General features: G+C 50.3%; 1 protein-coding gene across 2 annotated transcripts in view; it reads left to right on the top strand.

Annotated features, from left to right (window-relative positions):
* The first annotated feature begins 1061 nt into the window (after positions 1–1061).
* LOC119863253 (zinc finger protein 271-like) overlaps positions 1062–12991 on the top strand; it is a 30188-nt gene continuing 18258 nt past the window's right edge. The window contains exons 1-4 of one of the 2 annotated variants that reach the window (XM_043505860.1): positions 1062–1152; positions 2322–2547; positions 10198–10314; positions 10806–12321. In XM_043505860.1, the coding sequence (XP_043361795.1) occupies positions 10311–10314; positions 10806–12321 (1520 nt within the window). In that variant the 5' untranslated portion in view covers positions 1062–1152; positions 2322–2547; positions 10198–10310. The remainder of the gene's footprint in view (positions 1153–2321; positions 2548–10197; positions 10315–10805; positions 12322–12991) is intronic. The other variant, XR_006278161.1, reaches the window with a different exon arrangement.

The following is a 12991-nucleotide window of genomic DNA, read 5'->3' as shown; positions in this document are numbered from 1 at the left end:
GCCCTGCCCACACCAGCTACGCCTCCTCCCCTCCCCCGCCCGCCCCATGCTGCACAGCCCCCGCCCTGCCCACACCAGCTACGCCTCCACCCCTCCCCGCCCGCCCCACGCTCCACAGCCCCCGCCCTGCCGACACCAGCTACGCCTCCTCCCCTCCCTGCCTGCCCCACGCTCCACAGCCCCCGCCCTGCCCACACCAGCTACGCCTCCTCCCCTCCCTGCCCGCCCCACGCTCCACAGCCCCCGCCCTGCCCACACCAGCTATGCCTCCTCCCCTCCCCGCCCGCCCCACGCTCCACAGCCCCCGCCCTGCCCACACCAGCTTCGCCACCTCCCCTCCCCGCCCGCCCCACGCTCCAGAGCCCCCGCCCTGCCCACACCAGCTACGCCTCCACCCCTCCCCGCCCGACCCACCCTCCACAGCCCCCGCCCTGCCCACACCAGCTACGCCTCTTCCCCTCCCCGCCCGCCCCACGCTCCACAACCCCCGCCATGCCACACCAGCTACGCCTCCACCCCTCCCCGTCTGCCCCACGCTCCACAGCCCCCGCCCTGCCCACACCAGCTACGCCTCCTCCCCTCCCCGCCCGCCCCACGCTCCACAGCCCCCGCCCTGCCCACACCAGGGACGCCTCCTCCCCTCCCCGCCCGCCCCACGCTCCACAACCCCCGCCATGCCACACCAGCTACGCCTCCACCCCTCCCCATCTGCCCCACGCTCCACAGCCCCCGCCCTGCCCACACCAGCTACGCCTCAACCCTCCCCGCCCGCCCCACGCTCCACAGCCCCCGCCCTGCCCACACCAGCTACGCCACCTCCCCTCCCCGCCCGCCCCACGCTCCACAGCCCCCCGCCCTGCCCACACCAGCTACGCCACCTCCCCTCCCCGCCCGCCCCATGCTCCACAGCCCCCGCCCTCCCCACACCAGCTACGCCTCCACCCCTCCCCGTCTGCCCCACGCTCCACAGCCCCCGCCCTGCCCACACCAGCTACGCCTCCTCCCCTCCCCGCCCGCCGCAAACACCCCCCCATTGAACCCTCCCCCCCCCCTTTTGCGGCCCGCGGCGCCGGGGCTGAACTTTCGGGGCGTGAGACCGGCACAGGGCGCTGCTGCGTCGTGTGAGAGCCTGGCCCGCCCCCGAGCCCGCAGGTGATGGGGGCGGTTCGGGTGTCCGCTAGGGTTTGGGGGGTCCGCGGGGTCCGCTAAGTTGTCCGGGGGGGTCCGGGGGGTCCGCTAGGGACCTTGGGAGAGTCCGGGGGGTCCGCTAGGGGTTGGGGGGTCTGGGACTCCCCAGAAGTCAAGCGGGGGTCCAGGGGTCCCCGCCACACGTTCTTGGCCCTGCCCCGCCGTCCGCTCCGGGCAGGTGGCTGCGGAGCGTCCGTCTGCGGGGCCCAGGGCTCGGAGCCGATATGGCCCTGCCCGGGTCACTGGGGGCTGCTCCCGGCGGCTGGTCTCGGAGGTTGGGGGGACACGCAGCTTGCCCCTGTTTGGAAGGCGTCCCAGGAGGAAGGGAGGGGAATGACCCTTTAATACTTCGGAAATGATCCAGATTTGAAGAGCTCCAGCCTCCTTGGGCTGCAGGTGTGACGGAGAGATCCCAGGGAGCCCCTCTCCTCTCCGTAGTCCGGTCAATCTCTGTTTCCCACGGTACCCAGCCTGGTTGTTTGCCAGTCAATCACACTTATTTACTGACTTAAGTGCCAGCCCTGCAAATATTGACACATACGGTGTGTGTGAGCATGAGTGGCCCCCTGCCCTTCGCTCCCTGTAGATAACGGTGAGGATTTAAAACAGCCTTAGTTGATTTTGGGGTGCTGGGAGGGGCTGTGTCTTGTGCTATGTTATAGGACCGTGTCCTTACATACCGGAGCCTATATAGGGTGACCAGATGTCCCGATTTGATAGGGAGAGTCCCGCTATTTGGGGCTTTTTTCTTATATGGGCACCTATTACCCCCTACCCCCGTCCCAATTTTCACACTTTCTATCTGGTCACCCTAAGCCTATAGCTAATGTTCTCAATCCGTATTCAGGTAGCTGAATAAATGCTCTGATTGCCAGCAGTGCTTGGCATCTGAAGGTAACCCTCGTGTCTCAGGCTCAGCACGTTTCAAACTCAGGCCACTTATTGAGAGAACTGAGCATGGCTCTAAGAACCGAACATTAGGTTGCTGTTTTTGAAAACTTGGGTCAAGCCTTTCACCAGTATGGCAGAGTCTAGAACGTCTGTCTGTAGGGGACAAATCCAGGAAGAACTGGGATATAAAATGGACTAAAAGCTCTTCTGAAACATCCTCAATTACCTTCTCATCCTGCCAGGCTGCAAAATAACATCCACGTTGTGCTACGGATCTGCCCATCCTTCCAAGGGACGGGGAAGAGAAATGGCTTCACTGGAGCCCGTGACGTTTGAGGAGGTGGCTGTGTATTTCTCCAACGAGGAATGGGCCCTGCTGGACCCCACTCAGAGAGCCCTCTACAAGGACATCATGCAGGAGAGTTATGAGATTGTGACCTGGCTGGGTAAGGATTCCTGTCCCCTCAGGTATTAGAAGTTGGGTGGCCTTTGAAGCAAAGGGGTCAGATTCTGTGCAGTTTTCTTAACTAGTCCCTCAGATTTCAGGGGGATCAGATTTTGTGTGCAAGAGATTGTCCCCTCCACATCCCCTCCCATGTGATGGGCAATTCAGGCACATAAAAACCGAGGCTGGTTCCACCATTCTGTGGGTCTTCCGGCCCCTCAGCCATCTCAGAGATTGGACCAATGTCTTGTGACTTAGCTCTACCTAAGTCCTCACTGGCCAGATTTTCAAATGTGCTTCATCTCCATTTGCACATCTTCTGTGTCTGCCAGCTGTGTTAGTGGGAAACCCCAGATGTTCTCAGTTCTCTTTCACCAGCCCAGATGGGCATGGACCATAGTCACAGGACAGGATCCAGTTACCATTAGTGTCTCCAGGGACACCTCTTGTGGCCATGTGCTGAATTCTTGGAAGGAAGGTGGTCTTCCTGGTGTCCTTGCCTGGCCGTGACTGATCTCTGCGAAAGGGTTCCTCGCAGGGAGAGGGGCTCGGTTCCGTGCTGAGTGAGGGTTCATGAAGTAGCCTGCTGAGACAACAAAGGCCTTACGTGCAACTGGAAGACTTTTCTCTGTCTGCCTGTAACACAATAGTTATTGAATGCTGCATCTAATCAGTTCCAAAATTCCAGGCAACATTCTAGGCAGCCGTGGCCAGAATTCTGTCCATTGTGGGGTGAAATGCAAAAATGGAAGGCAAGGAAAGGGGGATCAAATGCAGCCCTTGCCATCTGTTTAGCACAGCTACAGTTTCAGGCACCTCTTCAATTATCTATAGCTCATCCCATCCTGGCCCATCCTCCCAGGAGAGTTTGAGAGCAGAAACGCTTCAACAGGAGAGACTGAAGGAAACTCGCATCAGATTATCCCATAGACAGAGCGGCAGGCTACCCACCATCCAGGGGAATATCCTAACCATGGGGCTAAAAGTTGGGAGGGAGTTCTCCCTTCTTGTATGGAAGTTTGTCTATAGTGATGCCATCTCTGGTAGGCGAGCTCTGGGGACACTTACCAAATTGGGTTCCACAGGAAAGTTAGGCAGAGGTACGCCTGTCTTCCCCATCTTTAGTGGTGCTGGAACACTTTCTAGAGTGGAGGTGCTGTGCCCTCCCTTACCCCATCTGCACTACCCACCCACCCCTAAAGCTAGGACTGGGAGCAGGGCCATGGCTCCGGGAGGAGGGAACGTGGATGGGGTAAGGGGGCTGAGGCTGGCGTAAAACATGAGGGTGCTGCAGCACACCCCATGCCCCTAGTTCCTGTGCCTATGCCCATCTCGACACCTGGTGAGAGATTGCACTGTGTGTGCTCAGAGGAGCCTAGAGAATGGGTAGAATGGCCCCTCCCTACTTCACAAGGGAGGGGTAAGGATAAATACATTAAAGACTGTGAGCTGCTCAGACACTATGGTAATGGCGGAGACCATATAAGAACCAGTGGCCGCAGAACAGGGCCCTTATTTCAATTGGAGACTCTAAGTGTTGGTGTAATGAATAGTCTCTTTCTCTCCTCTGGCAGCAGCCGTGGCAAAGGGTTACAAGAATTCCTTGTGCCAAAGTCTCCATCTCTGCTGGGGCTCCCCATTGTCAATGCTGCAGTTTGCCCCATCCCTGCCTGAGCTGTTGCAGGTGCCCAGGACCGTGGAGGTCTGTGTGGAGGATGGCAAGGGGCTCTGCAGTGCCAGATGTTGATAGCAGCAGTCAAGAAGCGAGTGTCATGCTTGGCTAATCTTTCTGCTCCTTGGCCTCTTGGCGGGGTAGAGTTTTCATTCAGCGAGTGCTGGGATTTGGGGCGGTTCATTCATTTCCGGCAGGTAACTTCACAGATTAGCAGGATTTTATGTCTGCATTTGAGTCCAGATGGGAAGAAGCAAGTTACCCCAGCTCGCTGGTTCTGTGTTGCACAGTGTAGCTCAAATGGATGCAGAGGGGCAGTTCTGGTGTTTCTGAGATCCATGTCCAGTCCAGGGTGTACCTGGCTGCACGTGTGGGACTGGAGGCATCCTGTGAGAATAAGAGATGGAAAATCTAACGGAAGGTTTTTTTGCTGCTGTGTCTGAGAAATTATTTGTGTGGATGTCCAAGGCCCCGAACACCATGAGCCTGGTTCATCACCATGTCAGACAGCATCTCTGTCCATGGCTCTGGGACCCTTTGCAGAAGCAGTGACTCTGAAAAGAATCAAAAGGTCGTGGTGGAAACATAGCTTCCAGTGCAATGCTATAGCAAAGACGGCTAGTAATGATTCTGGGATAGATTAGCAGGGGAATAGGAAATAGCAATAACGAGGCAATATTACCTCTTTAAATGGGATTGGTTAGACCATTGATAGGTGCTGTGTCTAGTTCTGGTGTTCACACTGAAAAAAGGATGTTGTCAAATTAGCGCAGATTTAGAAAAGAGCTATAAGAATAATTTGTCGACTGGAAAATCTGCTTTAGAGATTCATAGTTTATAAGAGCTGAATGGACCGTTGGGATCATCTAATCTGACCTCCTGTGTAACACAGGCCATAGGAGCTCCCCTGAATTACCCTGTTTAAAATGGAGCACATCTTTTAGCAAAAAAAACCAAACAAAAACAACAACCCAAGTCTTGATTTTAAGAATTCCCAGTGATGGAGAATCCGCCATAACCCTTAGTAAGTCTTTCCCAATGGTCAGTTGCCCTCACTGTTCTAACTTTGCAACTTATGTCAAGTCTAAATTTTTCTAGCTTCAACTTTCAGCCATTGGATCTTGTTATACTTTTTTCTGCTAGACCGGAGAGCCCATTTTTGTTAAATTTCTGTTCCCCATGTAGGCATTCATAGATTGCGGTCATGTCTCCCCTTCACCTTTTCTTTGAAGGAGAGATTGAGCTCCTACAGGCTTTCATTATAAGGCCTGTTTTCAATCCTTTTATCACACTCATGGTTCTTCCCTGAAACCTCCCCCCTTCCCCCCCCTGAATTTTTCAACAGCCTTATTTAATTGCTGGCACCAGAAATGGACATTGTATTCCAGCAGTGGTCGTATGATTCTAAAACACAGAGGTAATATAACCTCTTTACTGATACTCGAGAGTCCCCTGTTTATGCCTCCAAGGTCTGCAATAGCTACTTTGGCCTCAGTGTCACACCAGAAGCTCATGTTCAGCTGATTATCCACCATAACCCTGACGCTTTTTTTTCAGAGATATTGCTTCCAAAGATAGTCTCCCATCCTATAAGGATGGCCTGCATTCTTTGTTCCTAGATGTATAATTTTATATTTGGCCATATTGAAGCCCACAGTTTTCTTGTACCCATCTCACCAGGCAATCCAAAGGGCTCTGTATCAATGATTTGTCCACTTCTTTAATTACCATTCCCCCCGTCTTTGTGTCATCTGTAATCTTATCAGTGATGATTTTGTGCTTTCTTCCACAGCACTGATAAAAACGTTAAATAGCTTAGGGCCAAGACTGGACCCCACTAGGAACAAACATGCTTGACAATGATTCCATTTACAGCTTTGTTTTGAGATTTATCAGTTAGCCAGTTTTTATTTTTCTAAGCTGGGGGCAAGCAAATAATATATGTTTTAATATGGCTAAATATAAATGAAAACATCTAGGAACAAAGAATGTCGACCATACTTTCACAAGTAGGGAGCAGGACTCTGTCCTGGGAAGCAGTGACTCTGGAGAAAAAAAAAAAAATGGGGAGTTGTTGTGGGTAATCAGCTGAACATGAGCTCCACTGTAATTTTGGTGTCCAATTGCTAATGCAATCCTTGGATGCATAAACGGGACTCTCAAGTAGGAGCAGAGAGGGTTATTTTACCTCTGGTTTTGGTGCTGGTGAAATACTGTGTCCTGTTCTAGTGCCCATAATTCAAGAAGGAAGCTGATAAGCAGGAGAGGGTTCAGAGACAAGCCACAAGAATTATTAAAGGATTAGAAAACCTGCCTTATAGTAAATGACTCCAGGAGCACAATCTATTTAGCATAACAAAGAGAAGGTTAAGGGGTGACTTGATCACAGTCTAATAAATACCTACGTGGGGAACAAATATTTAGCAATGGGCTCTTCAATCTACCAGAGAAAGGAATAACAAGAAGCAATGGTCTTAAATTGCAGCAAGGGAGGTTTAGGTTGAACATTAGGAAAAACTTCCTAACCGTCAGGGTGGTTAAGCCCTGGAACAAATTGCACAGGGAGGTTGTGGATTCTCCATCATTGGAGGTTTTTAAGAGCAGGTCAGACAAGGGATGATCTAGAATCTAGACTGTAGAAAATACTTAGTCCTGCCATGAGTGCAGGGGACTGGACTAGATGACCTCTCGAGGTCCCTTCCAGGCCTATGATTCTATTATTTCAGTGCCTGGAAGTTGAAGCTAGAAAGATTTAGACTGGAAATAAGGAATACATTTTTAACAGTGTGTAATTAATCTTTGGAACAATTTACCAAGGGTCGGGGTGGGTTCTCCATTCCTGCCCGTTTTAAAATCAAGATTGGATGTTTTCTTAAGGATCTCTTCTAGGAATTGTTTGGGGGAAGTTCTTTTAATGGCTTGTGTTACACAGGTGATCAGACTAGGTGATTACAATGTTTCCTTGTGGCCTTGGACTTTCACTCGTTCTTTTTTGTAATGTCTGTGTAGCACAATGTGGACAATTTGCCTCATCATAACTCCAAAACAGAGACATTAATGAAACCGTGATCCAGAAATATGGGGCCTATTTTTGCCTTTTCTTTTCTCTGTGTGATGGGTTATATCCTCCCATTATGCTAATCTTTGCAACATTGAAGGAATCGGACATGTTTAGTCTAGAGAAGAGAAGGATTCGGGGGCACATGATACCAGTCTTCAATTACTTAGAAGGCTGTTGTAAAGAGGATGGTAATCCATTGTTTTTCATGTCCACCAAGGGCAGGACAGGAAGGAATCAACTTAGTTTGCTGCAAGGGAGATTTCAGTTAGATATCAGGAAAAACTATCTAGACTCTAAGAATAGTTCAGCACTGGGAAAGCCTAGCAGGGAAGTTGTGGAATCCCTGTCATTGGAGGGCTGTAAGAGGCTGAAAAAACTCTTGGCAGGGATGGTTTAAGTTTACTTAATCTTGCCTCAGCCCAGGGGGAAGGGCTTGTTGATCTCTCTGGGTACGACTACACTAAGACAGGCCTTTGACTCATGGTTGAGCTTAAGCCCCCCTTCCCTGTACACACTTCACTCTGACATGGTTCAGCAAGCTCTCGGGACCCACAGCCTAGGACCCTGCTACGAAGGTGGGACAAAGCCCTGTCATTTTGCAGCATATGTGCAGCTCCAGGTGGAGACCCAAGTGAGAAGGCTGCAGAGTGCAGTACGGACGCGTTAGCATGGCAACAAGACTCACGTCCGGTACTTATAAGCCAGGTTTACAGTTCAGTGAGGATGTTCAAGCATGGGTCCCACAGACCTGTGTTTACAATGCAGCATTGTAGACATACCCTTGAAGTCCCTTCCAGCCCTGCATTTGTATGATTCTGTGACTTACACTTAAGCTATTACTAATTTGTTCTAATTTTTACTAATGTTTCTAATCAGTTCTTCTTTATTTGTCAAGATGAGGTTTCGAATTCCCCCATGTTGGATGCCACACACTTTGATATAGGACGTTTTACTCTCCAACCTTTAGAAATTCTGAGGATGGTTTATAGTGCGAGACTTAATAAGCTCAATATGTTTACCTAAACAAAGAGACAGTAGAGTGGTGACTTGATAGCCTAAAAATACCTATAAGGGGAAGAGAAGAGGGCTTTTCAATCTAGGAAACAACATAGTTTGGGAGCTTAATGTAGTACAATTGAATTCCGTGGGCATGTTCGTGATAGAAAGGTAAGGGAGGTGTCATTTGGTTCATAAAAATCTACAGAACCATAATTTCCATGGTGTCACCCTCTGCAGCTTCGGAGGAAAACTGACTATCCCTCCAGGCTCCCACTTCCAGGTTCCTCCAGTTAGTGGAAATCTTGATAATACAGTGTCATAGGGAAAGGGTTGAGTTGGATATCATTCAAAAGCCTTTTCTTCTGTGAACATAATAGTACCAAACATGACAAACCTAGAACAATCGTGTTGATACCTAATAGAAAAAATGTTTAAAAATCAACTTTTTTAATTTATATTTTAACACAGGGACAAACTACTTACATAGAAAAAACCCTGATCGTTGGTAATCCTAGGGAAGTTAGCTTTGACATATGGGACTGAAAACCCTTTTTCATCAAAGTCATCACCATTGTCATTTCCATCTAGGCCGCCACTTCTAGATACATGGTCACACTGATCCCTGTCTGCACTGCACTCATATGTCTCTATGCAAGGCAGGCTGCTGGCCAAACATCTGCAGGGCGGTGAGCATCTGGTCTTTGCACGCGAGCATTCCATTAGCTGTAGGATTGATTCAGGAGCGTGAGGTATGTCACTGGAATGATCAGTCCATCCTTCAAGACCCATCCATGCCTGATAGGGGAGGGGAGTTTTGGGTGTGCTTGATGTAGGAATAGCTGGTTGATTTTCTCTGGCCTATGTGATGCAGGAGGTCAGGCTAAATGACCGTAATGGTCCTTTGGGCCATTGCATGTCTGATTCTAAGTCTTCAGGTTTGTAATTACCTGGATACCCAATTAGTCTTTTCCTTGGGCTCGGGTCCCAGTTACAACAAGCATCCCTCTTCAGTGAAGAACTGAAGTGTGGGCTTACCTCCCAGTAATGTCAATGGGGCTCAAGCCCTGAGCTAGAGTGCTTTGCGTAGGGGGGCACCTTGGAGATAATTCGGATGGGATTGGTGAGATTTGTCAGGCGGGGGGGGTGTCTCCCACGTTGGAGTCCTGGGGAGTTGAGGTTGGAGAATAAGTGCTCCTTCCGTAGTTTCCCTCTCTGGGTCTGTGGTTTGTGGAGCAGGCTGGGGGAGTGAGGAGACCCAGAAGCATGCCTACAGTGTCTGCCCCTCTGTGGGAGCAGAGTGGGTCTCCTGGGTGATGGGGAAGGGCCGATTGACCCTTCAGCCCCTACCTCTAGTCCATTGTGACCCCACGGAACTAGGCTCTTCCCTCTCTGTGCTGGACAGAGAACAGGTGTTTAATTATGTTCTTTTCAGGCCCTGGTTGGCATTTCTTCTGTTTATTTCTTCACCACTTGTACAGAGGAAGCACCTAGAGGCCCTAGTAAAGGATCACAGCCCCGCTGAGGCGGGTGCTGCATGGAGAAATAGGGATTGTCTCCACCCCAAATTGCTCACACTCACAAGTAATAGCTTCCAGTTCTGGCTTGAGTTTTGAAGGGATATGGGGGAGGGGGATGGAGAGAGGAGTTAATTGGCAGTGACGGAGGCTTAGATGCAAACACGATACCTGGAGAGCGTAGCAGCTCTGCTCAGCTCAGGTCCCCAGGGGAGTAAGTCAGGGCAACTCCCTAGGCAGAGTTGAGGAAGCCTTGCTCCAGACCAGCACGTCATGGGATCTTGTACCATTTATAGCCCAGTCCCTGTAGGGTGGGGCTGGGGAGAGGAAGGCACCTCTCTGGGTGAGCTGCTCAGACCCTGGGTCTGGAATACTAACGACCCTGATCATAATGAACAAGATCAACACTTGTTTTCTTGCCCCCCAGCAGGATTTCCAATTTCCAAACCAGATGTGATCTCCGGGCTGGAATGAGAGGAGGAGCCGTGGGTCCATGGTCTCCAGGGCTCTGAGGAAAGGAGGATCCCAGGAGACATCCACATGGGTGAGGAATCAGCGAAACTGGCTCCGCTTTTATATTCTCATGGCAGGCATCCTTAATGGGTTTTCACCAAAGATATCTGACCGCAAAAACCCCTCTTCTCATCCATATACGGAGAAGATGGGGAGGCAGAATCGCTCTCTTCCTCTCCCTCCTCTGGGGAAGGTTTGGAAGGGATTTATCCCTGTCTGATCTATGAATTTATTTATCTGCCCAGCGGTTATTCTGGTTTCTTCTGCCTTGTCTCACCCAGGCCAGGTTTGCCCCAGCAAGTGACACATCCTCACGGGAGATGTCAGTCATGGTTTCCCAGTCACCTGGCAGTCGCTCGCTTTTTCTCTCTCTTGATGGGATGTGAAGGCAGAATCAATCCCGTCCTTTCTTTCCAGTGGGGAAGGGGTTTTGAGGGGGAATCATTACTAGAGTTTGTACCTTGCTTACCCTTTCCCCCAGCACAGGGACTGACTCCTGTCTGGGTTCTCTGTCTGTCCCAGTAGGTGATGGGACGGTGAGTGAGAATGAGGAGGAGAATCCTCAGCAGGAAGATCCTGAGCCGGTGGAACCACACAGGACAGTATGGGGAACCTCTGAAGGGGGTGTCTCCCCAAGCCCTGAGGAGGGAGAAAACCGTGAGAGGCAGCGCAGGCCAGAGAGGCAGCAGGGAATCCAGTCAGCAGAGAGAAGGGTTAAATCCACTCACAGGAGCAAAGGGGTTAGGAAAATCAAAGAAACTGTTCAGGTGCGGATCCCCACTGGAGACAGACCCTATAAGTGCAGTGCCTGTGGGAAAAGCTTCCACTGGAGATCAGTCCTTATTACTCACCAGAGAATCTACACTGGCGAGAAGCCCTATAAATGCAGTGACTGTGGGAAAAGCTTCAGAGAAAGCTCAGCCCTCACTAAACACCAGAGAACCCACACGGGGGAGAGACCCTACAAATGCAATGAGTGTGGGATAAGCTTCAGTCACCACTCAGCCCTCGTTACTCACCAGAGAATGCACACAGGAGAGAGACCCTATACGTGTGATGACTGTGGGAAAAGCTTCCGCTGGAGATCATCCCATATCACTCACCAGAGAATCCACATGGGAGAAAAACCTTACAATTGCCCTGACTGTGAGAAAAGTTTCAGACAGTATTCAAACCTTATTAAACATTACAGAATCCACACAGGAGAGAAGCCCTGTAAATGCCCTGACTGTGGTAAAAGCTTCACTCAGAGCTCCCGCCTTACTGAACATCAGAGAATGCACACAGGAGAGAGACCCTATAGTTGTCCCGACTGTGGGAAACGCTTCTTCATCAGCTCAACCCTCATTCACCATCAGAGAATCCACACTGGAGAGCGACCCCATAAGTGTCCCGAGTGTGGGAAAAGCTTTGTTCGGCAATCACAACTGGTTATACACCAGCGAATCCACACAGGAGAGAAGCCCTATAAATGCAATGATTGTGGGAAAAACTTCAGTGACAGATCAGATCTCACTAAGCACCAGAGAAAACACACCGGAGAGAATCCCTTCAAGTGCACCGAGTGTGGGAAAAGCTACTGTTTCCGATCAGACCTCACTAAACATCAGAGAATACACACAGGAGAGAAGCCGTTCAATTGCCCTAAATGTGGGAAAAGCTTTGGTCAGAGATCTGACCTTATTGTACACCAGAGAATCCACACAGGGGAGAGACCTTATGTATGCCCCGAGTGTGGAAAAAGCTTCAGTGACAGATCAGACCTCACTAAGCATTGGAAAAAACACACAGAAGAAAAGCCCTACAAATGCCTTGAGTGCGAGAAAAGTTTTGATCGGCACTCAAATCTTATTATGCACCAGAGAATCCACACAGGAGAGAAACCCTACAATTGCCTGGCCTGTGGGAAAAGCTTCAGTCGCAGTTCAACCCTAACTACGCACCAGAGGATCCACACGGGCGAGAAGCCCTACAAATGCCCTGCGTGTGGGAAAAGCTTCAGGGACAACTCGGCTTTTATTAGGCATCAGAGAATCCACTTGGAAGAGGAACGCTAGAAATGCCCGTGTCTCCGGATGGACCAAGTGAATAACACCTGTGCCAATTCCCAGGAATCTCAGAGGTCAGGCCAGGCTGGAGTGGTGATGTAATTAGGACGTGCCATAGTTATTAAAGCAGAGAATGAAATTGCCTTCCTGGACTAGAGCTGTGCAGAGCAAGAGGTTGAGATAAGATATTCACCTTGTGACTGGATTTGATGATTACTTCTCAAGAAGCTCTGGATATCCTCTGTTCGGTTCCTATATTTAAGTTAATTACCCACGACTGGTCGATTTATTCTCTAATTTAGGGGTGTTCTTGGATTCCTTGCTGACACTAATATCCCCAACATCCACAAGTAACAGTTTCTATCATCTCAGGTTGGCTAGGAGATGTCTTAGTGGATGAAGACCTGGCCTTCTTAAGTCACACCTTTGTCACTGCGTGGCTGGACTACAACAAGGTGATATACCTTGGCATGAATGCATAATGGAACTTTCTACGATAAGGGTAAAGCTTGTGTGTGCATGAAACAGAACTTTCTTAGGGGACAGTCTGAGATTGTGGAATGAGCTCCCCCAGGAACTAAGGACCATCACAAACCTCCCCACCTTCTTCTCCCATCACAAGCCACATTTTTGTGACCCTGCCTTCTCTAACACAAATAC

This window comes from Dermochelys coriacea, chromosome 11 (assembly GCF_009764565.3).
Source record: "Dermochelys coriacea isolate rDerCor1 chromosome 11, rDerCor1.pri.v4, whole genome shotgun sequence".
NCBI classification, from domain to species: Eukaryota; Metazoa; Chordata; order Testudines; family Dermochelyidae; genus Dermochelys; species Dermochelys coriacea.
This window is presented reverse-complemented; position numbering and strand designations above follow the sequence as displayed.